This window comes from Pseudorasbora parva, chromosome 13, assembly GCF_024679245.1.
Source record: "Pseudorasbora parva isolate DD20220531a chromosome 13, ASM2467924v1, whole genome shotgun sequence".
Taxonomy (NCBI): Eukaryota; Metazoa; Chordata; class Actinopteri; order Cypriniformes; family Gobionidae; genus Pseudorasbora; species Pseudorasbora parva.
Window position 1 is genome coordinate 31420786 of NC_090184.1, and position 27265 is coordinate 31448050.

The window sequence follows — 27265 nt, forward strand, 5'->3', positions numbered from 1 at the left end:
GTCATTAGGATACATACCCAAAACATTTTAGCTGGCTGTTATTAAACCTCTTGATCGCGATTCTCCTTTTTCTGTCAAAAATACTAAGGCAGTAACCTTACAATATGTTCCTTTTTAGAAAGGAATGGAATCTGCAAGGAATTCCAGTCAGGATTTAGATTGTATCTTAGTAGCCTACTAAGTCTGCTCTCATTAGAGTTACAAATCATTTGCACTTATCATCCGATCATGGTTGTATCTCTCTGTTATGTTACTGTATCTTAGTGCTGCATTTAATACCATCGACCACAAAGTTCTTTTGAATAGAAAACTTCATTGCCATAGTTTCAGATCATGCTAATCTGGTTGGTATCAATCAGTAGCAGTAAATGAAGAGATGACATACCAATTAGTTCAGTATGGAGTACCACAAGGCTCAGTACTAGGACCGTTGCTTTTCCCCCTGTACATGCTTGGAGTTAGTGGTGTTAGAATAGTTTTGTCTTGTACGATTGTCCTATTTTGTGCAAATAAATACGTCTTCTGACATTTCACTCCTACTTGGTTCCATTGTTATCTGAGAATGAATCAATTGTCTAGCCTATATAAAACTTTTAATAGTCAAGAAATGTAAATGTTTGGTTCAACATACTCACCTGTTGATCAAAAATTGCCTGACTCGCACCAGACATTTTGGGTGTACTCATTTTTGCAACACAATATGTTCACAACACTTTGATAGGAACATTTCCTAATTAATATTGACATACTTGGTAAGTTCAAGCAGACTTGCTTGAACATATCTTCAAGGAACCCTAACATGTCTTCTGTGTAAAGAGTATTTGCTGAATTTGTCAACTTTCAGAGAGGGTGTACTTAAGCCTTTATGTCTGATGTACACATGTATCTTGTATGCTTCTATTATTGAAAATTTACTAATATACAGTACTCACACAGAAGCCAACACAAACAAGCAGTGCAACTATAGTTTTGTACTCCAAATCCATACATTTGACATTTTATGCTCATGATGATTATTAAAAACACAATTAAAATCTGACTTCATAATTCCTTGTTTTTTCCTTTATTTTCAATTTACATTAATTAAAATCGTAACAAAACCAGAACCAAACAGAGAGAACAAACAAACAAAAAAAAGACCAAGATCATAATAATATTAATTATAACAAAAATATACACACCCTCACACACACACACATCCTGCTCAGTGCTACGGCGATCCTTTGGGAGCAAAATTCTGACATTGCCAGAGTCCCTCTGTCTTTTGATCATCCCGCATAGCTCCGCATCCTCTGGGCAGGCTGTGTGTGTTGAATGAGGCCAGTTAGGGGGTGGGATGGTCTGGGAATTCTGGGAAATACTGACTGATAGATCAATACTAATAGCACCTTCTGAAGATGGACTGAGCCATGCCGGGGTGTCTTCCTGACATTTCTCGAACCCCAGGCTGCTTTCGTTCACATCCAGATTTTAACTTCGTTTTTTCCTGTGTGAGGTAGCTTTTCTTGAAAAATGAAGATCATACAAATAAACAAAAAATAGAAATGTTTTCCAAATTTATTTGAATTTTTTTTCTTTTTTGCTGTTAAGGGACCAAAACTTCCTTGTTTGGGCAATCATGGGAAAAAATATTGATTTACACAAAAAAAAGAAAGAAATGGAACTGCACTTTCCCCAAAATATTGTAGGTGTGTATAGGCACATGCTCACACACACAAACACATAATTGTGAAAATATATAGATCTGGCTGCTTCAGTACAGACTGAATCAAGATTTTTTTTGTTATTATACACAGTAAATATAAACTTATTCCCTCCTCAGGTTTAACATTTCACAAAATCTTGCATAATGTGATGTTTTCTGAGTCACAGTCAAGAGGCAGGAGGAGGGGTGAAGTGGGACTGGGTATGGCCTTCTTTCTTCTTTAGTGGGAGGGACTGGTATCCAGCCATGATGCTGTACAACATCACCCACCCACCCACCCACCCCCTGCAGGATGTGATGACATCAAGCCATGTTTCTGTCTTTCATCAAATCTCTTATTCTTCTGGTTGCACTAACTTGTTCCGTCCCCCTCTTGGCTCCCGTCAGGAGGAGGCGCTGCACCGAGGACTTGTGGGAAACATGGCTGGATTTCAGAGGGAGAGACTATTTGGGGCAATCCCATTTAGCGCTGGTTTTCCTGCACACTAAACGTGGACAGCACGACTTTTTGTGTTTTAGAGAAAAAAAACTTTCGTCAATTTTCAGATTTCTTCTTTTCTTTTCTTCCATATTTCGTTATTTGAAGAGTGTATTGCATCCTCACAGTTATTGCTCGTCATTGGTATTTTTCCATGTCTTATCTCAATCCACATATGTTTTATTTTTTTTACAAGAAGCAGACTGCACCAATGTCCACTCCAAACTCCTGATCTGCTCCTCCGATGTCCATTGGAGCAATGTCCACGATGGGCAGCCTGGATGTCTTCTGAGTTTTGTACTCAATCACAGTCTTGGCCCACTGACCTGTATGCTTCTGTAAGACAGCAGAAAAGCCATGTAAGTAGATATATTTGGAAAAAAATTAAAATATATTTTAGTATTTTATTTGGCATCAACACAATTGTCTATTGTTTTTTAAATGAGTCTACTGACTTTAAAATTTTGAACAGTAGTGTATGTCATTTTATTTATTTAATACAAACAATTTTTTAATTGTATTTAATACATTTTAAAAGGATTTAATTTAATATTTTTTAACCAAAGCCAGTATGCTTGAAAAGTATATAGTGACTCACCTGGCAGCCATCCTCAACCACGCCATATGTAAAGCGGCTGTTGCCTTCTGCTCTGATCTCCACATCATTGGATCCCTGCAGCAGAATAGCCTTCTTCAGGTTGCCTGTGGCTTGGTCCATGTAAGCCACACTGTTCTTGCAGTGGTAGGTGATGGTCTGAGTGGCCTCAGTAGACAGCAGTCTCAGGAAGTTCAACTGGATGCTGGTAGTACTAGGAGTCTGGCTGCTATCAGCATAGCTGAACTGTTAAAAAAGGGGAAAAAATGTTTTACTTAAAAAAATTGATCATTCATATCACAAAGGAAACAAGCTGATTAAAAAAAACACTAGACAAACTGATTATAGCAAACTGGAAAAAGGGAGTATTTCAGCATAGTTCCTTCTCCCTGCTGATTTATGATTAGCTGTTTTTCAGCACCACGGACCAACAGAAATTCAGAACTGTGAACAGCTCCCCAAACCAGCTGTGATCTCAACCACATGATGGGAATTTGCAGGAACTCAACTGTCATGCTCAGCTGCTATGGAACTATCTAAATGTGCCATTTTGTGATACTGTAAACCTTTTCATGTTTTGTTATGTTTGTGGTCACTTAACGAAAATTTAAACTGAACATCTCCAAAATGAAAGTATTATACTCACGTGGAATCCACCATTCATGCTCTCTCCAAACCACACGTGCTTCTGTCCCTTGCCCTTAGCGCTCCACCAGTTTTTGCGTGGGATTTTGGGAGTGCTGGGCTTCACACAGGTCTCTCCAGTCTCCATATTACAGAAAACTTTGATGGCATCAGCACTGCTACCCAGGTTAGGATCAACCCAGTAGTCACCTGTGGATTGGGACCAAACATGTTCAAGTCAAATAACCTTTTCTTTATAAAATAAAATTAGTTTCAAAGCAGCTTCATAGTAATAAATAGAAAAAGAGCAGAATCTCTAAAAAGACAGTAGTTTCATTATTCAGTTCAAGTCAGTTCAGTAACTGTAAAGTTCATCAATATGAAGTTCAATTCAAGTTCAATTCAGTTATAAGCAGCTTTGCAGAAGACAATTGTTATTTTCAGTTCTGGTTTTGTTCTCATCCGATAATGTCAGTGCAACAAATCGATAATATTACTTAATTTTGAGTGTCTTTTAAACCCCAACCAAAGGAGACAGTGCCAAGGAATCTAAACTCCACCAGGTAACAGAAATGGAGAAAAAATCCATGGGGGTATCCAGGCTCAGTAATGGAGTCAGTTCTCCTCTGCTCAAATTAACTAATGTGAGTAATAATGAGTATAAAAGAAACAAGTGTGTTTGACTGTTCTGTAGAGAACACCTGATTGAAAGTTTCTATTATGCATTGCAAGACCTTGATTAGCTGGTTTAGATGTGTTTAATTGGGGTTGAAACTGAACTCAGCAGGAAAGTGCCCCCTTAAGGTGCAGGATTGGACACCCCGTCAAAACTCTGTCGTGATGCATATGAACATTTTCCTAATGTCAAATTTTCTCTGAATCACTTCTTCCTTTCTTACCGCTCTTCCATTCAGGGTGGCAGAGTTTCAGGTCTCGGCATGAGCGTGCAGGGTTCTTGCGGGAGCCATCTGGGCTGCGGATGTCCTCAATCTGGCTGTTGATTGACTTCAATGTGGCATCCACCTCCACATCATGGTTTCTGAGGGAGCTGGAGGCCTCGTCGGCACGCATGTAACGCATAGGATCGGGTCCTTTCTCTGGCTGAGACAACCCAGCGAAGGCAGACATGTCAATGCCAGGGCCAGGGGGACCAGGAGGACCGGGAGGTCCAGGGTTACCAGGTGGACCCTAAAGACAGCAGAAAAGAAAAATTAATCAGACATACTTTTTATATCAATAGACCTGTTAACATGATGTCTGTGAATATTTCAGCTGTACTCACACTTGGGCCAGACTCTCCAGAGCGTCCACGAGGTCCAGGTGGTCCAATCGGTCCAGGCTGACCATTAGAGCCGTCCTTACCAGCTGGACCGACAGGTCCTGCAGGTCCCTATTGCAATTAAGATAGGTTAAAGAGACCATTACTAATCCATCTGAGCACTGAAGTTTCTACATTGTGGTTCTCAGCAACAGACAGCAAGTTAAAGAACACAGAACAGACACTCACTTTAGCACCACTTGGTCCAGCAGGTCCGGCAGAACCCTGGTCTCCAGGAGAACCCTTTTTTTGCGGAGACACAACAGAGGTGTTAGCATATCTCATTTCACTGCTTTACCATTATAGCCTGTTCGTAAAAACTAAGACTTGTAAATGAGACTCACAGGAGGTCCTGGGAGACCCTGCAGACCAGTGAATCCTCTGTGTCCCTTCTGACCTCTTTCTCCAGCTTCTCCTGCCTCACCCTTATCACCACGAGGTCCTTGGGGTCCCTGGTGCAGAGAAATGGAAAAGGTCCATTAACATGTGTGCAACTACAACATGATATACAGAAAAGCCACAAAAATAAATTCTGATAAAAATGATAAAATGTGACTTTAAATCAATGTTTAACATGTATAAAACCAGTTCATTTAGATGTTACCAAATAAAGGAAAATTTCTGCATTATATGGAGTATAGGTGTAAGAAACTGAACTCTTCTGGTCAATTTACTGCATTTTCTTCTTAGCTATATATTGTAAGCATAATATATTTTGAAACTGGCTAATTTTGAAACTGAATTTTGATCATTTAAAAGCTCAACATATATTTTTAGCTTTCTGTTTTGTTCCACAAACTTCATAAAAGGTACTTACAACCATGCCTCTAGCTCCAGCCGGTCCAGGGGGGCCACCAGGTCCTTGTGGGCCCTTAAGAAAGTAAACAAGATTGTAAATAGATAATAAATAAAAACAATTCATGTTATATAAGTGGTTAACATTGCTAAAGGTAATCAGGATACAGTCGGCATTGGTGATTTGAATAATTGTGTCAATAATTGTCATGCTAGCAGTAAATCTATTTCTTCTTTTGTGTTACTGTTACCCTGGATGCTAATGTCCTACTTTCTTGTATCCAGAAGATGGAAAGTTTATTGAAAATGAGATTTCTTAAGTTTATGTACTTACATTCTCTCCTCTGTCTCCCTGTTTGCCAACTGGACCAACAGAACCAGGAGCACCAGGGGCACCAGGAGCTCCGGGAGCGCCAATCGGGCCAGTGTTACCACGCTCACCCTAGAGAAGAACAAACAAAACACATTACGTATTTCAGATTACTTGAAATCCATCTGTGTATGGACCAACCACCATTTGTACTCTATATTCAATATTATTTTAGAATTAAAATTATTTTTGCCCAGTAATTTAGAAATATAATTTAGAAACAATACAGAAAAGGTCCAAAACTTCAAACCTTGAAATTTGGACCCCAGTGTATGTGGTTAATAGTAATTTATGTTTTACTTAGGGTCTTCTAGATTTATTTGTGATTTACAAAAATCAGAGGGCAATACAAATATATGATGTGTTTATTTGTTTCCTCACCTTCACACCAGTAGCACCATCTCTACCAGGTGGACCATCTGATCCAGGATTACCCTGAAGAAAAATAGAATGGAGTGAGATGTAGTCTTGATATGGTCATATTTGATCATGTTTTGCATGTATGTGTTTTTTTACCTCACGTCCAGTCTCGCCAGCAGGTCCAGTCAATCCAGGAGGTCCAACAGGGCCAGGAGGTCCACGGTCACCAGAAGAACCAGGAGATCCCTGTTTGCCAGGCTCACCCTGTGGTACAAATCATTAGTGTCAGATTAGGGACACTGCATCAGTATCTAATATTACATCAGTATTTAATTTTGTGAACTAAAAAAATATGTAAGTATGTAAAAGAGGCATTTTTAATATTAATACTTAATTGCCTTGTTTCACAGAAAAGGCTGAGATTAATCCAGGATTAGACCTTTGATTAGTTTTTATAAACGTGCTTTAGAAAAAAAAAAAAACATTACTGGTGTGCATCTTAAGACAAAACAATGGTTACTCTCAGGTAAAACAGCTCAAACATGCATTTCGCTCTGGGGCTAGGCTTAAACCTTGTCTGTGAAACTCGGGGTATATAATCACTTTCTTGACCTAATATATAAACACTAAAGTCTATGCTAGAATGTAAAAGAATAAGAGATTTTTAAATAGAAATTATGTTTATCTACTTACAGAGGGTCCTGGGAGTCCTGGGAAACCCCTTTCACCACGCTGACCGGGCAAACCAACAATACCACGCTGACCAGCAAGACCAGAAGGACCAGAAGGACCATCAGGACCCTAAACAAGAAATAGTGAAGAAAGGTTAGGAATGCATTAAAGAAACAATGAACCTGTGCAGAATACACCAGTCAAATGTGTCTTGGGTGCTAAATGTGTATGCATGAATGAATCTGAGCCTTACAGGGGGACCATCCTCTCCAGCCTCTCCCTTCTCTCCAGGAGCACCAGGAGGTCCACGCAGTCCAGCATCTCCTGGTCTGCCTGGGGGACCGGCATCACCACGAATTCCCTTAGGACCATCCTTACCAGCAGAACCTGCAGGGCCAACTGGTCCAGGGTTACCCTGAGAAGAGAGGGAAATATAAGTGAAAAAATATTTAGATTTGGATAATACAGTCTAGTATATCAATTTAAACTAATCATGGAGGAACCATAGAGAAATGTCTGTGATATTGAGGGGCTTACATTGGGGCCAGGTGGTCCAACTCTTCCTGCAGCACCTGGGAAACCAGTGGCACCCTACAATGGAGGAACATATTTTAAGAAAAATCAGTACAGTCTAATATAATTACTATCAAAGTAACTAGAACATATATATAAAAAAGTAAATTGCAAGTTACTACTCATGAGTAATTTATTATTCAGTAACTCACAGGGGCTCCTTGGGCTCCACGTGCTCCCTTGGGTCCTGTAACACCAGTTGGGCCCTGAAATCAAGCAGTCAACATTTGTGAGACAAATATAATCATATACAAGTAAAAACAGCACAAATGTGTAGCACTAAGCTAAATTCTCAATTGAATATCAGTGTTAAACTGATTTGCAAAGTGATACTGCCTCAAAGTAGCATTAGATGCTGTGCAAAGATCCTTACCACTGGGCCGGGTGCTCCGGATGGTCCTTGGGGTCCAGGGGATCCAGCATCACCTTTCTGTCCTGACTCACCCTGCTCTCCCTTAATTCCTGGCTGGCCATCAGAACCCTGAGGAGAGAGAGAGAGATGAAAGGTTGTAATCAGTTCTGGCTTTCTCATGACTGAATGCTCTAAATTTCAGTTAAAATAATAAATTTACATCTAATTGATTATTCATTTCATCTTCCAGTGTGAACCATGAAAAGGTAGGGTGTGTGGGCGATATCTCGATATTTAAAATATATCGAGATATTTTTTCAGCTCGATATGGATTTAGACATATCGTATATATCGATATATTGTTTATATTTAATTCTGATTCCGCCACTTTGCTTGTTTGCCTTCTCTGTGTTGTGCTCGCGGAGCCTCGCGCGCCTCCCGCCTCTTGCTTTTGTTCCCCCTCCCCTCGCGTGTTGTCTCATTGAACACGGCTGCTTCCACAACCAGGTGAGGATTAGTTATCATGTTGACAAGCGCGCACGTTGTTCAGGACTCAGTTTAGAGACCATGTTTTCCTTCTAACACAACTGCTTGCTAAAATTCATAAAGAAATATTAATGTTCATCATAGTTCAAATCGCACGTTTCACCCACAGTCAGGTGATTGACAGTACTGGTGCGAGACGCGGTCGCAATCATGCCAGTTTATGATCTGTGTCTAACTGATCGCATAGTTTTCGGTTAAAATGTCAAAATGGTCGCATATCATTTGAAAACATTTAAAAAGTATTGCAATATCATTACTAGTATTATTTTGTCAGCTTTATCACGGAATTATGATGAATAGGTCTATTCACGTTTTAACCAAGAGGGAAAAACGCGACATCCCGGGTGTCCTGAGACACGCGGTGCTCTTCTGTAAGTTGTACTGTATCATATTATCATATAGCCTACCTTCTGACATTCATATTTCGTTCTGTAACTGGAAAAGAAGTGAAATTCAGCTCATGTGTAGCCTACATGATCTGCATGATGAGTTTGAATTTTGTCAAACTCATGACAAACATCACTGTTTGAATTTTGATACAAATTTAACAGGAAATTGTGTTATGACAAAATCAGTTTATTTATATCTCAGTCATGCCCCCATCTTTCTGCAAAATGCTTACTGTTTACTTTAACTGTAAAAAATGAGTCTTTGATTCATCTTTTGAAAGCATGAAATAAATGAAAAGAAGGCAATATTATTTATTTTCTTTTACAGTTAAATTATTATTATTTATGTAATCAGGGAGTTTTTTTTTTAAATGTCGCAAAAGCACTTGACTACCTCTTTGTACTTCAATTTATAAAAAAAAAAGAATGTGTGGTATTTGGCATATTTGTTTTTGCTGTAGTTTTTAGGGGGTTATTTTTCCTGTAAAGATATCGAGATATATATCGTATATCGAGATATAGCAAAATATATCGAGATATATTTTTGCTCCATATCGCCCAGCCCTAGGTGTGAATAATCAAAAGTATATGAATAATCATTTTTACATTGTTAGCAATGGAGAATTGTACATTTTGTACATTGTAACTAAAGAGTATTGAGTTTTGTAGCAAATCTATGGAATTTTGAATATATGTGAAAATTATGACATTAATTCACACATTGTTTTGCTAAACATTTAATTTCCCTTTTATGATGCTCTTTAAAATGCCGAAATCTTTAGATATTTCTACCTTTTCATGTCAATAATATTACATTCTGAAAGGGATGCATAAAACAAGGTATAATGGTGCTAGTGGCTATGCTTGTGTCTCACAGAATATCCCTTTATATTTCCAATATTATTAATTGGTTGTTCTTTACTGCATCTTAAGTAGCTTTGTTAGAAGTTAATTTTATTTTAATGAATCCATAATGGAAATTATCTTTTATAATAAATGACAGTCTGAAAAACTGAGGCATTTTGTAACTTGGTTTCTACTTACAGGTGGTCCAGCAAAGCCAGCAGGTCCAGGTGCACCAATCTCACCACGATCACCCTAACAGAATGACAAAAGGACAATAAACAAGAAGAAAATAAAAGATAACCTTTAAACTGTACACTTGACAAAACCACAAACTCCATTTGGACTTCTTTTTGCCTATTTTTTTACAAATTTGTCTATTTGTAATGTTAATAAATTACACTAATCACATTGAACACAAATTTAACAAATGTTTTGCTTACAGGGGCACCACGAGCACCAGGAGCACCATTTGGGCCAATAGCACCAGTTTCACCCTGTGAGAGAAGAAAAAGAATAGTGAATTAAACAATCTCCTCAAATAATTTCAGCATACAATCAATGGTTGAAGACCACAGCGGGGATAAAATATTCACCTTTGCGCCATTGGGACCAGAAGGACCAGGTGGACCAATTGGACCAGTCAAACCCTGACAAAAACATGACAGACACATCATTAGTTACAATGATTCAAAAAAAAAGCAAGCTAACATTTCCTAACATTTGCTCTATTTATAGAACTTACTCTTCCACCATCTTTGCCAGGAGCACCTTCAGGTCCTTTCTCTCCACTGTCACCCTAGTAAATAAGACATTCAGTAAGTCATTCAATCATTCAGTAGGTTATTTATAAGTAATATGACATTAGGTCGATGTAATGACTGAAAGAAGGGATTGTACCATTTCTAAAGACACTTACTCTGTCACCTTTAGCTCCAGAGATTCCAACAGCTCCTCTCTCACCAGGCATACCCTGCAGACCGGGAGGGCCCTGAGCTCCAGCAGCACCAGCTGGTCCAATTGCACCCTGTTGGAAATCAAGCAGAGGCATGAGTGGGAGTTTGAGAGATGAGCTGTGTTGTGGGTATTGGGATGGTGTCCAAAAGTTTGAAATCCCAGAAAAATATTTTTTCCCCTTTGTTTTAAGTAAACAAATAATTATAAAAAGTTATAAAAAAATATATGAGTTACTGAGTTAAATATAAGTTATTTGGAAAGATGTAAAACAAAGAAAATGCATGCTGTAAAATTAACACAAAATATTAAAGAGATTGCTAAACAAATGTCAATTTTTTTCATACAGTTACTGTGACTCCAGGCAGTTAATGTATATAAGATGATTTATATATTATATATGTGCGTGTATATATACTACTGGAGTAAAAAAAAGTATGTATGAATACTTTTATTCAACAAGAATTCATTAAAAGTAAAGTATTTTACATCGTTACAAAAAAATTTGCAGAACTTTATATGCATTAAGAATCTGAAAGAAATTCTGTTCACTGTAATCAACATTGATGGTAATAATAAGAAATGTTACTTGAGCAACAAAGCAGCATATTAAAGTGATTTCTGAAGGATCATGTGACACTGAAGTCTAGAGTAATGATTTGCCAGCACAGGAATACATTACATTTTAAAATATATATTTTAAATATACTAAAAAAGAAAATAGTTATTTTAAATTGTATTAGTATTTCACAAGATTACTGTTTATTGTATTACTATTTTTGATTTAATAAAAGCAGTCTTAGTGAGCATAAGAGATCACAAATGGTATTGTACGTATTCGTTTAAGTATTTGATTTTGATTAGTAAAGCACAATCTCAGTCAGATGTGATTTGGGTCTGACCTTAGGTCCATCAGTTCCGGGAGTTCCTGGAAGTCCCCTTGGTCCCTGGAGACCCTGAGGGCCAGCGCCTCCTCTCTCACCAGGGAAACCACGTTCACCCTGAGAGAAGCACAGGCAAGAGTTATTTATGTCGCATTAGTACTGATTTCCATTTAATGCAAACTGGCAATCTTGTTATTAAGGATATTAACTCACTCTAGGTCCAGTGGGACCAGCAGCACCACCCTCTCCAGGAATACCCTATAGAGAGGAAGAACAGAAGAGAAATTCAGCATAGGCAGCAGAGTTAAAATCACTAATAACAGCACAACAGCACAAATAAAGAATAATAATAAAAAAAAATTAAGTGATCCTTACCTGGTCACCAGGTTTACCAGGCTCTCCGGGGGCTCCAGTAGGTCCTGGCAGACCCTGTGCAAAAAAGAGTAAATCTTATAAAATCCTGATAAGTACACTTATTCAATTTTGTTCATTTAAAAAAATGTCACAGTTGGAAAATATAGTTGTGTAACTGTACCTGGAACCCAGATGGGCCAGGCTGACCTTGCTCTCCTCTCTCACCAACAGCACCCTTAAAGCAAATTGAAATCACGATTTATTTAAAAATCCAAGGAAGAATTACAAAGAATGGTAAATGGAATTAAAAAAAAAAAAATTAGGCATAAGACATTGTAAGTAATATGACAAAATACTAACAACAGGGCCAGGTGGACCAGCAGCTCCAGTCTCTCCATCTTTACCAGGCAACCCCTAAAAGAAGAAAAAACAAAGAGAGACAAAACAGATTGATTTTTAAATTTTAGGTTGCCTATCCAAGCCCCACCACACTGCTAGTTTATGTGGGTGGTTTCTCTAAGGTTGCTAAGGTGTTCTGAGTGGTTTTTAAGGGCAATGTTGTGTGGTTGTTAGGTCAACAGAGCCCAAACCCCAAGTGTCTATGATATTCTAGATATGGTTTGGGTTCCTTCTTCAATGTAAATCTAAAGGATTTTTCCAACATGTAATAGTGATGTTTGCTGTAGCATGCTGATGCTTCTGAATAACTGTTTCTGATGAGTTACTGTATTTTATAATAGTGTAGTCTAGAGATCTGGTGTCTGTTGACATAAGGCCAAGTAATCTGGATATGCATGTCTGATAGAAGTGACTTACTCTAAGACCAGGGCGTCCAACAAGTCCTTTCTCTCCAGTTTTTCCAGGTTCACCCTGTGTGGGAGAGATACAGTCCCTTCAGTACAACACATATAATTCCCAACTACATTTATGGACATGAATATGAACACTTTTAGTTAATTACAGAAATACTTTAATGGTCTTACATTGGCTCCCTTAGGTCCAGGGAATCCCATCACTCCAGGCTGACCACGAGCTCCCAAAGGCCCAGGAGGACCAGGACGTCCATCTTCACCAGGGGCACCCTAAAATGAATAAAACATCTTCAGCACTGAAGTTTGCCCTGAAGTATGTTGATATCCAGTGATTAGTATCTGAGTATCGCTTGCACCCAAAAGTTATTTAATCACTTTTAGGGGTAAACTGACACTTGCGTTCAAACGTTTGGGGTCTGTGCGATTTTGTCCTGTTTTGAACTTTTTTTTTTTTTTGAAAGTCTAAAGTTTAAATTTTTTTTTTTAAGTTTTAAAATTCAATCTATTCCTTTGATGTAAAATGTGATTTTCCATCAGAAATAATTTGTATATCCTGATTCAGTGCCCAAGTAGCATTTCTTATAATTATCAGGGTTGAAAACAGTGTGTGCCACTTAATATATTTGTGTGTGCCTTTTTCAGGATTCTGATGTTTATTATGTTAATTCTTAATTTGTGGTGAATTAAAGAGACAAAATGTGTCCCTCTGGGATAAACATATTAATTTCTGTCTTTGAAAAAAAATCGTACTGACCACAAACGTTTGAATGATAGTGTACATGACTTTGCAGTCTGTAACTCTTTACTTGACTTTATGTGACAACACAAGTGCTTTAAATTGCAGAGATACTCACAGTTGCTCCAACTTTTCCTTGAGGTCCAGCATCACCAGGGCGTCCAGTCAGACCCTGTTAGAGGAGGGAACAGATGAATGGTGAAAAATGCAATAAGCCTTCAAAGCAACACGCATAAAAGCTTAGAATTTAGATTGCAATGTCTGTTATGCACAGTTATGATTTTCGAAATTGACATGAATAATATGTTATTGTATATTGAATATGTTATTGTAATATGTATTTTAATATAAATCCAAGAAATACCACAACGACTCACTCTGGCTCCAGGAAGACCAGGCTCGCCTGTGCGGCCAGGATCTCCAGTCCCTCCTTTTGGTCCGGTCACACCTGGAACACCACGATCACCAGGTGCACCCTATCATAGGACAAAACATTTGAGTACAGAAATCATGTGTTGAGTAGTTGGAGAGCTAACTATGAGTCTAAATCACCAACCTTTGCTCCAGCTAGACCATCCTGACCAGGGAATCCACGGTTGCCTGGAGCTCCCTAAAAAGGAAGAATACATATGGACTTATTAGTGTGGTTCTTTATCATTCGGTGAATCAGTAAAACTTTTCAGGATATGATACACACTCTCTCTCCAGGGGGTCCGAGAGGTCCGGCAGAACCAGGCTCTCCTCTTGGTCCTCTCTTTCCTTCTTCTCCAGATGGCCCAGGGGCACCCTGAGGTCCTAAAACACCCTGTGCAATTAGGAGAAATTTATGCCTGATTAGTTTGCTACAAGATCTCATGTGATTGTTATGTCAACTGTGGATCCAATAGAAAGGTCAGCTGATGATAAGTTTGACATTGGTTACTTACACGCTCTCCCTTGGGCCCAGCCTCGCCTTTAAATCCTGGGATACCAGGGTCTCCCTGAAAAAATGCGATAAGGTTTTCAATAAGTACAATGGCAAACCTCAAATGGCAGAATAATCAATAACCTGTGCAATCTGGATATATAAAATAAATAAAAGATCTGGGAAACATTGAGAGCTTTTTATTATTATTTTTAATTGGTTCAGAATATGAGTACGTACAGATTGTCCTTTAGGCCCAAGAGGTCCAGTAGCACCCTGAGGTCCTGGCGGGCCACGAGGTCCTGGGAAACCAGGGGCACCAGCAATGCCAGAAGCACCCTGCAAAGCGGAAATTAATCAATAATTGTGTATAATAGATTCACTGCAAAAGTTGACCAGAGTGTTAAAAATGGCATGAAAAAATTGTATGTTAAAAAAACTTATTTACAGAGGAATTAGTACAACAACAAAAAAAGGATGTTGATATACTCACAGCAGATCCTTTGGCTCCAGGAATACCATCAGTACCAGGGTTACCCTGCAGAACGTAAACATTTAATATTTAAAAACACTGACAATCAAAATATTGTATATATTGTATAAATTAACAAAGAAAAACTAATAATTTGCATATAATATTATCTGTAATATTAAGTACTCACAGATGCACCAGCAGGTCCGGGTGATCCAGGTGTTCCGGCCTCTCCACGGGGTCCTTGTGCACCCTCAGGTCCACGAGCTCCGGTGGGACCAGCTTCACCCTGCAGAAGTGTAGATCACATTTCATTATCAAGGCTAATGGTATTCCTTATACTTAAACTGTTTAAATTAGAGAATGAGAAGGAATTCACAGAGAAGTGCTGTAGATGACAGGTATATTACCTTAGAACCGGGGGATCCAGGGAAACCTGGAGCACCAGCAGGGCCAACAGGACCCTGAGGACAGAAACATCAACAAATGGTCAAAGAGGCATACCTTTAATTTTATTCTGAGATTTTTAAGTGGATGATGCACACTTTCTGATATTTAAGTAAAACATGTTGAATCCTTTTTAAGTAAATATTGTGTGAGATCATTTGCTTGTATCAAGTTTTAAATATCGACAATTGTCCACATTGATATCTCTATGTGTCCCGTATGGGCTTAGCATTAGCTATCATTGGCCATATATCATTAATAAAGTTAAACCCTCAAAACACAATAGGAACTATAATTTTAAGATAGCATGGATTTCTAGTATGTGTGAACTTGCGCTTGAGGAAGTAAGGAAATTTACTTACAGGAGGACCAGCGGGACCAGGCAGACCATCATTACCACGGGCACCCTATGGACAAACATAAGTACAATCATTATAGTTTGCTATAGAAATTTTTATCATATATAGTACTCGTAATTAGGCCAGTTATCTGAATGTTCACTTACAGCAGCACCAGTTGCACCAGGACGACCTCTCTCACCGGGAAGACCACGTGGACCCTGACAGACAAAAAAAGAAAATAGGATGGGGAGAGTTAGATGCACTATTTCAGTGTCAGGAAACTACATCTATGGAATCATCAGGACATTTCTGACTTTAGGTACTCACCATTGGTCCAGGAGCGCCACTCTCACCATTAGAACCTGCCTCACCCTGGAGGAAAAGAGAGGAGATTGATTAGATCAGCCCATTTAGCATCTGCACAGGTAACATATGTTCCTTAATATGTTTCTCAAAGGTCTGGTGTCTTTATAGAAGTCTTTATAGTTTAAAATATCTTTATATATATATATAAAATAAATTCAACTAAATTCAATTATATTAAGTATCCTTCCTATATACTAACATTTAAATTAATAATTTGATACAATACACTTGTTATGTACATACATACATGTTTTTAGATTGTACTTATATTATTATAATTACCTGCATGTAATTAAATCTGTTGACCATTCCCTTCCCTTTAAACCCACCCTTAAACCTCCCCATACCACCAAGCCTGTCCTTAAACTAACCCGTATCCCTCCTCAATAGCAGCAAAAGTGTTTTGCAATACAACATCAACACAATAAGTACATTGTACTTATATTTTGATGCAAGTGCATAATAGTTAAAGACACCTAATATATTACGAGGCTCTGGGAAACACATGTGCAGTTTATTCTTACAAGCTGTTTGTCAGATATGAATATAGTCAGTGTGTTATGTGACTTTGACATAGTTTATCTGTAAGAGTTGGGTGTAAATGAGCAGGTCATATTTTATTATGGAAATATGTTATTATATCCTCATTTGCTCAAAGGTCTGGTGTCTTTATAGTAATCTTTATAGTTTTAAATATAGCTCTGAAAAAAATTAAGAGATTACTTAACAATGATTTCTCAATATTAAGTGGTCTCTTAAATTTTTCAGAGCTGTATATTTGTCATAAAAATCATAAAATGAAATACAAATTATTTAATGACATATATTCTTCCAAAGCAGTTTGCAGTGTGCAGTTTATTCTTACATGCTGTTTGTTAGATATGCTTATATAGACCATGTGTTATGTACTAACCACAAAATTTTGAATGGTAGTGTACATCACTTTGCAGCCTGTAACTATAGACAGTGTATGTGACTTTTACAGAGTTTATCTGTAAAATATGTTTTTTTTTAGCTAAACAACTATTGTTTTTTTATGTTACTGTACCTTAGCGCCTGCAGCACCGGCCTCTCCTTTAGCTCCATCAATACCTGGGTGTCCCTACAAACACATTCATAGATGTTAGATGCATACAGAAATAAACATACAGAGAAACAAATTACTCCTGTCTCTGCTCTAACTCACTCTGTGTCCCTTGATTCCAGGAAGGCCAGGAGTTCCGGGGAATCCACGGGCTCCCTGTCAAATGAGAAATAAACACATTCTATGACTATGTTGCATCTTTGTAAACAATTATATTATATTAAATTGCATGACCATTATCAGAATCCTAACAAGTGACCATAACTGTTGCATGCTGCTTGTTTACCTGAGGCCCTGGGGGTCCACGCTCACCATTTTTACCAGGTTTGCCAGCCTCACCCTGGAAGGAAAGCGGGCAGAGACAGTAGTTAGCATCTGTCAAGCCTTCACTACTTGGAATCGGTTAAATATCAAGCCAGTGGCAAAAGCTACTCACATCACTTCCAGGTTTTCCAGGGGGCCCTGATGGGCCACGGGGTCCAATGGCACCCTAGAATAAAACAATTGTTAAAAGTTGATTACACTTGCATGTCCTAATAAATCAATTGTACCATTGCTGTCTGTAAAGCTATGTCATTGCCAGTTTGCATATGAATGTGTAATCTGTGTGGGCCATCTATGTGGGTATATAAATGTCATATGTGTAGGCTTGTGCTTGAAACCGGCAATATTTGGGACACTCACAGCTGGGCCGGGTTCACCAGTCTCTCCAGGGTTGCCTTGGAAACCTTGTGGGCCCTGGAAAGGAAATAAATGACAGTGTTGGGTTATGAGTTGGCATTGGTGGGTGCTAACATGTTACTCATATCTGTCTCATCAATGGTAGCTTCTGTTAAGAATATAATCAGCATTATCTCATATGAATAAATTGGGAATATGAAATGACTATATGAACATAAATGATTTTCTATTTACTTACAGGTGCTCCAGAGGGACCAGGAGGGCCACGGGGACCCATTGGACCCTGTAAAAAAAAGATAAAGTTAAATGCAGATTGGCCACATTGACCCAGATAAACAAAAACAGTATAATAGTGTTGTATTTTTCATTTATTTATAAATGATGTTTCAAAGCTGGTTGACATCTAACACAATGAATGATTTGTTTCATTGTGAGTGTTTTTTTATAGTAACCACATTTATAGTGGGTATATGTTCATATGTTAAAAGTTTTGAATCCGTGACGCACTTTATCTTCCTGAGAACAGGGACAAGGCTAATGAACCACTTGAAAACAGGTGAAAAAACAGGTAACAGATTTGACTCTCCTTATATTGTTCAGTATGTTCCAAAGTTGATCATTTATTTCAATAAAACTTTTTGGAAATTGATTAATTTGGCTTAAGTTCTTAAAGTACAATTACAAAGATCTTAAATATAGATCTATGCTCATCTCAATCCTAAATATAGAAACTTCAGGTGAGTTTTATTCATTTGTGCATGTTTTACTAGCCTGACAAGCCAGAACCACATCAGATTAGATTTGCTGCCGCTAGGGTGCGTCTAGATTTCTAGGCTAATGTTTTGCTTTATTTGTTAAAAATGCAACTTCTGTCTTTTCAGACCATTCCACAAGGGGGCAGTTTGTTAATTATAGAACTATATTAAACTATGAATCGTATTCTGACAGAAGTTAGCCATTTTGAGTAATAACAATTTTGACTTGATGTGAGATTAATTCCAGATGAGTTTAAAACAGATGTGATGTAGCATATAACATGACCTTTTGATAGTTATTTAATGCATATATGTTTTCTGTGTGGGAACACCATTTTTTCTCACCATTGGTCCCTGCATCACACCCATCTGAGCACCTCCTGCCTTCTCATCAAAACCACCAGCCATCTGAGCAGCAAAGTTCTGCACACACAGAAAAAAACACCTTACAGTAACCCTAAAAGAGGCAGGCACCTATATAGAGAGCAGATAAAGGAAGTGAAGAGACGTACTCCTCCAAGTCCATTAGGTCCTGGTGGTCCAGGGGGTCCAGGGGGTCCAGGGTTTCCAGGTGTACCAGGCTCGCCATCTCTCCCTCTTGGGCCGAGACCTCCCTAAGGAGGAAAAAAACAGGGCATATGAGCGGAAAAGAAAAGAAAGTGAACAGATTAACTAAAGCCTTTTCACATGACAGCTTCCTGCAGAGTGTGTCCACTGCTCCCTTAATAGACCCGGATAACTGCTAATAAGGTCTGACATCAATTTACCTAACAAGTCTGAGAGAAAAAAAATAGTTTGAGAAGGAAAAATGTCTTACCTTCTCACCCTTAGGTCCTCTCTCGCCACGTGTTCCTTGCTCTCCTGGGGGTCCCTGAAATCACAGAAAAAGAAAAAATGTCCAAAAAAAATAGTTTAATAATAATTTATATAGTCTCTGAAGTAAACTCAATAACTCCAAAAAGTTACAACAATAGGCAAACAAACATTCAGGAGAGCCACCTAGTGGAGAAACACAACGCAGCATTACAAATTATTCTGAAATCTACTACCAATGCGTTTATAATTCATCTCACCATTGGGCCAGCAGGTCCTCTTGGTCCAATTACCTACAGAATCAAACAAGTAAATATTATTTAGCAAATCCAGTTTTCAAAATTAAAATCATTGAATTGAAATCAGGCGAAATCATTCTAAAACACAAAGTTGTTTACTAGTGAAATGGCTTACATCTGCAATATCACCTGGTTCTCCTTTCTGTCCCTGTGGTTAATAAGAAAGAACTTCTTTAGGAACTAAACCTTAAAAATACAGGCATTTCTTAAATAACGACATTGATAAGTGAATAATTCAAGACCTCACCTTTGCACCAATTGACTCTGTTGAATCAGGTCACATGATGAGAGGGAAGATAAAGATTGACAGTTAGACACAGAAGCAAGTGATTTTAATGTATTCTATCAATAAACAAGTATAAAAATAAAATAAAAAAACAATGTTGCAAAATAACTGTCTGGACTCTGGAGTCATAAAATCTGAATCATAAATTCATAACAATACTGATTATTGATCAGTATTGAATTGTTGATTCATAACAATACTGCTGATTATTAAAAAAACAAAAAAAAACAAAGGGTCAGGTCACAAAAATCGGTCATGAATGAAGTAATCAACTGATTCTGACTCCTAATGAGGACGGTAAACCAGTCAGACACTCTATGAGGAACTAATGAACAGCTAGCTATTCCCTGCTGAAACGACATAGCTGAAAATGCCAACTCAACGGCACCCCGCCAGGCGGTGTACCAAAACAGCATCATTCTCTTCCCAATCTGCATTGGTTAAATTGTTAAAAGCAGTTTGTGAAGGTGCAAGCTGAGGAACAGTTTAAAACATGATAGTGCATTATAGTTGAATATTAGAAGCATTATTAGGCTAAATGCTGAAATGAAATAAATAAATATTTAGAGAAAACTCCTTCTGTATCAGTGCCATGAGCTGATTACAGTGAGAGAGTATTGAAATGTTGAGAATGTTTTGTATAACCACGTTCATCTTGTTATTGTATATATATGTACAGCAGCAAAAATCAGCTGTCAAGGTTGACTGAACATGAAATGCATGAAAAAGTTGAAAGAACACTTCCACATTTTTCGTTAATTAGGCTGTTTGAAGGAGGTCATGCTATGACCTCTCATTCAAGGAATCATTTTTCAGCTTTTCCGAACTAAAACTATGGCCAAGGTGTCCACTTGTAAAAAAATCTATTGTCCATCTTTTCTTTTTAGGTTCATATTTATCTATTTGAACTACTTATGTCACACAATGAAAACATTAATATAATGCTATAACCATTCTTTTACCTAAAGAAAGTCAAATCATTCTCTGAATGAAGTTTTGTGACACTAAAGTATAAATAAGTTAGCTCAAGGCGTATTTATGAGCAGTATAATTAATTGTAAATTTATGAATATTGACCAGATATCTTATCTAAAAATCGTAGATTCCACAACAAATTGGTTGAAAAGACTTTGATGTCTTTAAAAAAAACAAAAACACTATCAAAGTAAAATGTAAAGTGGACATAGTTTAGCCATAGACAGCTATAACCATCTACAAATGACAAGCATATAATTTGCACTATAACTTAATGCAAACGTAAAACTTAGAAGTGTTCTTTCTTCCCCTTTAATTGTTGCTTTGAGTTCTGAACACAGTCACATGACCAACTTATAGGCTGCAGTCTAGTGGTATGCGAGACTGTTGTTACAGACATAGTTGCAGAACTCAGAGCAGACAGGTAATGGGACAGGTATGATAAGCAAAAAGAGGTGTATAAGCAGAGAGCGGACCGATAGGCTCGTCGGTTTCAGCTGGGCAGATGGGACAGCACTCTCCAGGTGGAATGATGGGATTGGCACAGTCGCTCAGGTCCTCACAGATGACCTCGTCGCACAGCACTGCCCCAGCGTCACACACGCAGACGCGGCACGGTTCTGGCTTCCATACAGCATGGTCTGCATACTGCTGGCCATCTTGGATGCAGCTGCCTAACTCTTCCTCTGCAGCCACCAGAAGGGGGCGACAGAAAGGAGTGCATGTTGGTAAGAGACAGGTGAGCGACACATACTTAAATATACTAAAAAAAAACCTTCCTGAAAAAGTTGATTGTGTGTGTGTGTGTGTGTGTGTGTGTGTGTGTGTGTGTGTGTGTGTGTGTGTGTGTGTGTGTGTGTGTGTGTGTGTGTGTGTCCGCCTGGTGGCTGACATCTGGTTACATTATGATTATACATTCACCACAACACTGACTAGTAATATTTGCAGGGTGCATATCTGACACCCTGGTGTAAAATGTGGGCTCCTGTAGTCTGCGAATTTGTAACTGAACCCCAAATCTACTACACTGGCCATGAATGGGGCTTTCTCAAACACAGACAGGGCTGCATTGACAGCCTAGTGCCTTATGCAAACACACCCATCTCGAAAGCTCCATCTGGATCTAATGGTCTCACTTACCACCAGGGCAAACACACCCTCATGGGTCGGAAAGGACAGCCCTCTCACACACAGAACCCCTTGATGTGTTTGCTTTGCTAATATTCATATGAAAGTGTAATTTGACTTTAACTCTCAGCCTTAGTGTACATGAATAAGGCAATTATATCTGTTTTCTTATGTAAATATGGAAAATCACTTTTCTTGGGTGCTAATATAGGCCAGCCTAAACAAGTGTGAGAACATACGGATATCATCATCTGATTTTTCTTTAATTGCTTCCAAGTTTACCAAATATCACAGAGCAAAATCTTTCTCATTCCAAGATGCTTGTGTCCCTTTGAGGTTGCCAGTGTGATGTTTTGGTCTTTCAAACAGCATTCCAGAAACCCCCTCCCTATCCACCCACCAAACCTAGTTCCCCAAATCTCCTTTAATCAACGCCAAATCCCCTGAACTAAACCCGAAATATTTTTTGCTTTCCAAACACTTTGCACGTGTGCTAATGGTGCACCGTTTGAACCCTTGTAGGAACCTTTGCTCCTTATCTTGAGAGCAACAGCATTCACACTGCCTCTAGTGGATAATAATGGCTTATGTGTGGAGATCCAGTGGTTGAAAGGGTTACACATAACCCTCTTCTCTACACTGTAAAATATATTGAGGCATCATTTAGGGCCATCATATCGACACACTGGCACAAGTTCCTCTAAGGACAAAGACTGTCAATATTTCCTTTCCTTATACACATTGCAGATTAGCTAGATACTCTCCAGGGCACTGACACACACTTTCGATGAAAGCCAGTTTGTTTTGTCATCTTAGAACTTTTTCTAGCATTACAACTTCGAAATCATAAATCGAATTATTCAGCTTTTTTCTGTCAGTAGCCTAATTTAGGGGAATAATGTCACTTGACGGTTTTAAAACATTTTATATCAAACACTTTTTCAGTTATATATGTGTAAATCTATATTAAAGTGATAAGTAATGAGAGAAGGACATGTTTATTTACTGTACCATAAGGAGACTGATCAAATCCATTGGAAAGTGCTCGAGCAGCGTACTGTTGCTATAGTAACCTCTTGCATTCTAACTTTAGTGATTGCTGAAAGCGCATACATAATTAAAAACAAAAACAATCCATTTATACATACTTTAACTGTATTTTTCTTTGACTTTAAACTTAGAAAAAAAAGTTTTAAAAAAAGTTTCAGTGCCTTAACCTGTCGCGCAACTTCATCATCTGTCATTGACGCGCGAAAACCAGAAGGCTCTGGTGCGTCGCATCGCTTGTTTGCAGTGTAGAATGCGTTCAAACTTTGAATATATGCAGTCTTATACTTAAAATACAAGCATACTGCATACACTTCAGGTTTTATACTTTACAACGAGCAAAGGCATCATCCCACAGTCCAGAGGTGAAACGCGCAACACAAACTGATCCATTCCAAACTTTCCTCTCAAGTCACCATGGCAACACTGTACATTTTTTTAGCAGAATACTTTGAATTTCAATGTGAAAAACTCCAACTTACGGTCATCTTCTTGTTGACATCTTACAAGGGATAGCAAAACGCATTGCGTTGCTACAAGTAGCAGGAGAGTCCGTGAATCCACTAATCTGAACATGTCTAAAGATTAGACATGCAGGTCCTCAGGGGTGAAAGTCGCCGAAGAGTCGGCGGAGCAGCAGCTCTGTGCTCACGGGGAGTGTGAAAGTGGATGTGTTTGGGAGGATCCGACGCCAGGCACACACAGACAGAACCCACCGCGTCAGTCAGAGCTCCGCGGTTTTATGTTCACTGGCGCATTTATGAATCTTAGTTTATCCCAAAACGTGAGTCCAACCCCGACCCCCATGAGTGCTGAAATACGAGCCATTTCAGCCCCCAGCCCACCCCATTGAGAAAGAAGAGGAAAAAAACTCCGCCACTCCTCTGTCTCAAGAACAATTCTATCCAAACCCATCCACCCCCTCCCCTCGGTGCCCTTTCCTGGCAAGTGGAGGGCTTTCTCTCTGGGCCTTTGTATTAGAGTGCATCAGAATGGCCTTTGCTCAGAAAAGAGACTTGGAGAACCAAAATACATTCATTGTTTCAAAGATTTTGACTCACCAGGCTACACATGGCCAATGGAAATCCAAGATAATGTCATGTAGGCCTATCAAAATACTGTGAGTATGAGAACCAAGGGTGCTCATACCTAAAGAGTGTGAAGATCATCAGTCAGACATGATGCAGCAAATATATGGAGTTTGAATTTTCAATAATACTCCGTATTCTTGCAAGAGATTATTAATGCCATAAAATATGTTATTGAACATGCTCCTTATGGATTTCCCCTAACTTAATTCTAACTTAAACTTGACTTTGTCAACAATACAATTAACAATAAAGTAACCTTCAAAACTTGGCACAACCTGACTCTCTGAATCTTAACTTTATATATATATATATATATATATATATATATATATATATATATATATATATATATATATATATATATATATATATATATATATATATATATATATATATATATATATATATGAAAATTAGAAATGTTGCCATTGCAAATAAGTAAATAAATATAAATAAATATTACAATTACAAAAACTAAAACTGTAATAAAAAAGCAAACAAAAATTAAAACTAAATAGAAATACTTTTAAAAAAAGAACCCACCAAAATTACAAAATGGTATAAAGTAACTTACATAAAATGAAATCTGTAGATCTAAAATTAAAAGATACTTAAAAATATGAATAATATAATAGTATATGAATGATACTAATATAACACTTCACATACTTTCTCAAATTCTTTACATCTGTTGAAGAATTACTGATATTTTGAACATATAACTGTTCCTCAATTCAGTCACAATAAAACATCTACCATATCATCTATCCCACTGTGGGAACAGAGGAGGAGAGAATAATTGTAACGCTCAAGGGATTAAAAGATCAAACTGCAAAAAGCGAGTGAAAAAGTGAAGCATGAAAGAGTAAAATAAGAAATAAGGATACTGGAATCTCGGCCTCGGTGTGAGACATCCTGTGTATGTAGATGAGTGTGTATACAGTGTGCACATATGAAAATCAGTGTGTGTGTCTGTGGTCGTGTGCGCATATGAACGCGTGTCTATTAGTTTTATGAAGGGATATGTGTATGTGTGTGTACTCATCGGTGCGACTGTGCACACACCCAGTTCGATGTGTGTGTGTGTCCGAAATTAGCCCTGACTGTGTGCTCTGTAAGACACACACACAATGCGGCTCTGTGTGCAGACCTGAGGAATGTGAGAGAGCACCGGGCAGTGGGGGAGAAGAGAGCCGCTGGTGTGGATGGAGGGAGGGTGCGGAAAGGTAGAGGGATGAGGAGAGGAGAGGAGAAGAGCGGTGGCAGGAACACGGCGAGGCTCCAGGGGTGTGTAGGGTGGCTGGGTTGCTGTGGATCAGATGATGTGGGGCCTGACCATTGGCAGGAGAAACAGTGTCGGCAGCACAACACTGACCGGGATTGGCATCAGGCGTCAGAAGGCCGATCCGTGCCCAAAGATTAAGCACCCGCCGGGCTTTTCTTCCAAATGTGGAGCTTTTCGTTCATTCTTTGAAAGCTAAAAGGGAATGAAGCAGAATTAAGTCAATAAAATCAACTATGGCATACAAGACCCTGAAACATTCACTTTACAAAATGTTCTGATCCATGTGCCAGGATAAGATGCCCAACGGCCTCACATGAGTGAACATTTGTGTCACTTGAGACTAAACCGTAATTAAAATACCGCACAAAGTATTTGCATGACAGTTCATTAAAAAACAGTTCAGTTCATTCGATTTTCCACCTTTAAGGCACATTCACGCCAAGGACAATAACTATAATTGTAATATCGTTTTGTTTTGTAATCATTCTAAATGTAAAAGAATAGCAGACAACAACTAAAGATAAGAACACATCAGAATGGTATCATTAGAATCCCTTTCAAAACCATTTTTCAGCAGGCAGCCAATCAGAATCCATCTCGCTTTAAAGAGCTATAGCATTTAAATGACAACTGCACCAAATGCTTTGAATAAACATAGAATTATCATGCTTTGGTGTGGATGCTAACTGAATGTTTTCGTTATAGTTATCTTTCTTGGTGTGAACGGGCCTTTAGTACAATCAGCCCGTCACAGCCGTGGGAAACCGAACAGTTCTGTTTGATATTACAGTCCACACAGGGGCCTGAAGTGGGGGAAGGATTCGTTCTGTCTTTGTTTGGTCTAATAAAGCTTTCTATTTATTCTCATAACTTCTGAGATAAGCTATGGCAAACAGAGAGGCTGGTGTCTGGGGACAGAGGATTTTCTGAATGAAGAGTCCCTGTTGATAGTGTGATTTAGTCCACAAATGAGCTTAATTCATCCAGGACACCACTGTCTGGATTTAACAGCTCCCCTTTGACTTCATACAAAACTGAATGCGTTTCTTCTCTTATCCAGCTTTCACTATTTGATTTAATCAAAAATCTTGATCAGGGGTTTCTAAATGGCAGTCCAGGGGCCCCCAGGGGTCACAAGGGGGAGCTAGGAGGTCCACAGAAGAAAATACAGAACTCTAACAGTGAGTAGAAAATGTAAATCATTTTATAATATTCATTATTTTTCCTCACACGCTAAATAATATAGCTTTATTCTATTCTATTCTATTCTATTCTATTCTATTCTATTCTATTCTATTCTATTCTATTCTATTCTATTCTATTCTATTATACTTGATCATGTGGGGATCTTGGGCATCAAAAATAAAATCTTGCACTAAATCATTGAAGCTTTTGGAATATTGCCTCAGGTGTGATTTTATATGTCATGGAGCTTTGTGCAAAACCAGTGCTTAATGCTGTCTACTTACAGTGGGAGCAATAGTGTTTACCAGTGCTGAATTTTAAAACGCACACACACACACACACACACACACACACACACACACACACACACACACACACACACACACACACACACACACACACACACACACACACAATGATTACTTAAACAAAACAAACAGTTCACCACAAGACTCTGCATTCTTAGCAGCTCCCTGATACTCATTTGAGGGTGAGAGTTAAGTCCTGTGAACTGGCCTGAGAAACTGACCCTGTTTGTGGACATTGTAGTCCAAGAGCCTCATAACGGTTCTCCGAGCAACCAGGTTGTATGTGGATACCTATTCTTATCAAGACACAACAAATGGATTCATTACACAACATCAGGACAATAAAGTGAAGAAGAATGCAAAGAAAGATCAACAATGACAATGATCAAAGCCAGGTCAAAAAATAAAATAAAATAAAATAAAATAAAATAAAATAAA

General features: G+C 38.3%; 1 protein-coding gene across 2 annotated transcripts; it reads right to left on the reverse strand.

Annotated features, from left to right (window-relative positions):
• Positions 1-1992: 1992 nt before the first annotated feature.
• col2a1a (collagen, type II, alpha 1a) lies at positions 1993-23727 on the reverse strand. 2 transcript variants are annotated; one of them, XM_067413924.1, is made up of 54 exons: positions 23441-23727; positions 21260-21469; positions 19770-19786; positions 19638-19670; positions 19484-19516; positions 19228-19281; positions 18923-19024; positions 18756-18833; positions 17894-17938; positions 17659-17712; positions 17411-17464; positions 17261-17314; positions 17077-17130; positions 16939-16992; positions 15852-15896; positions 15689-15742; positions 15546-15590; positions 15147-15200; positions 14927-15025; positions 14758-14802; positions 14505-14603; positions 14287-14340; positions 14058-14165; positions 13917-13970; positions 13738-13836; positions 13479-13532; positions 12796-12894; positions 12629-12682; positions 12173-12226; positions 11994-12047; positions 11834-11887; positions 11672-11716; positions 11477-11575; positions 10540-10647; positions 10366-10419; positions 10217-10270; positions 10064-10117; positions 9822-9875; positions 7864-7971; positions 7643-7696; positions 7455-7508; positions 7171-7332; positions 6939-7046; positions 6402-6509; positions 6267-6320; positions 5850-5957; positions 5538-5591; positions 5065-5172; positions 4910-4963; positions 4685-4792; positions 4302-4590; positions 3425-3612; positions 2782-3024; positions 1993-2519 (listed from the first exon to the last, which is right to left on the reverse strand). In XM_067413924.1, the coding sequence occupies exons 1-54, from the start codon at positions 23532-23534 to the stop codon at positions 2373-2375; spliced, it is 4476 nt and encodes a 1491-aa protein (XP_067270025.1). In that variant the 5' UTR covers positions 23535-23727; the 3' UTR covers positions 1993-2372. The 2 variants fall into 2 exon arrangements, with proteins under 2 accessions (XP_067270025.1, XP_067270026.1); XM_067413925.1 differs by lacking the exon at positions 21260-21469.
• Positions 23728-27265: the final 3538 nt, after the last annotated feature.

Bases quoted from the DNA above. Each gene is read 5' to 3' on its own strand.
- col2a1a (XM_067413924.1), bottom strand. From the start codon at position 23,534: ATGTTCAGATTAGTGGATTCACGGACTCTCCTGCTACTTGTAGCAACG. The intron at 6,321-6,401 runs GTAAAAAAACAC...ATTTTTCTTCAG, and splicing joins CTGGCGAGACTGGACGTGAG to GGTAATCCTGGATCAGATGG. The intron at 3,613-4,301 runs GTAAGAAAGGAA...CCCAATCCACAG, and splicing joins CCACCCTGAATGGAAGAGCG to GTGACTACTGGGTTGATCCT.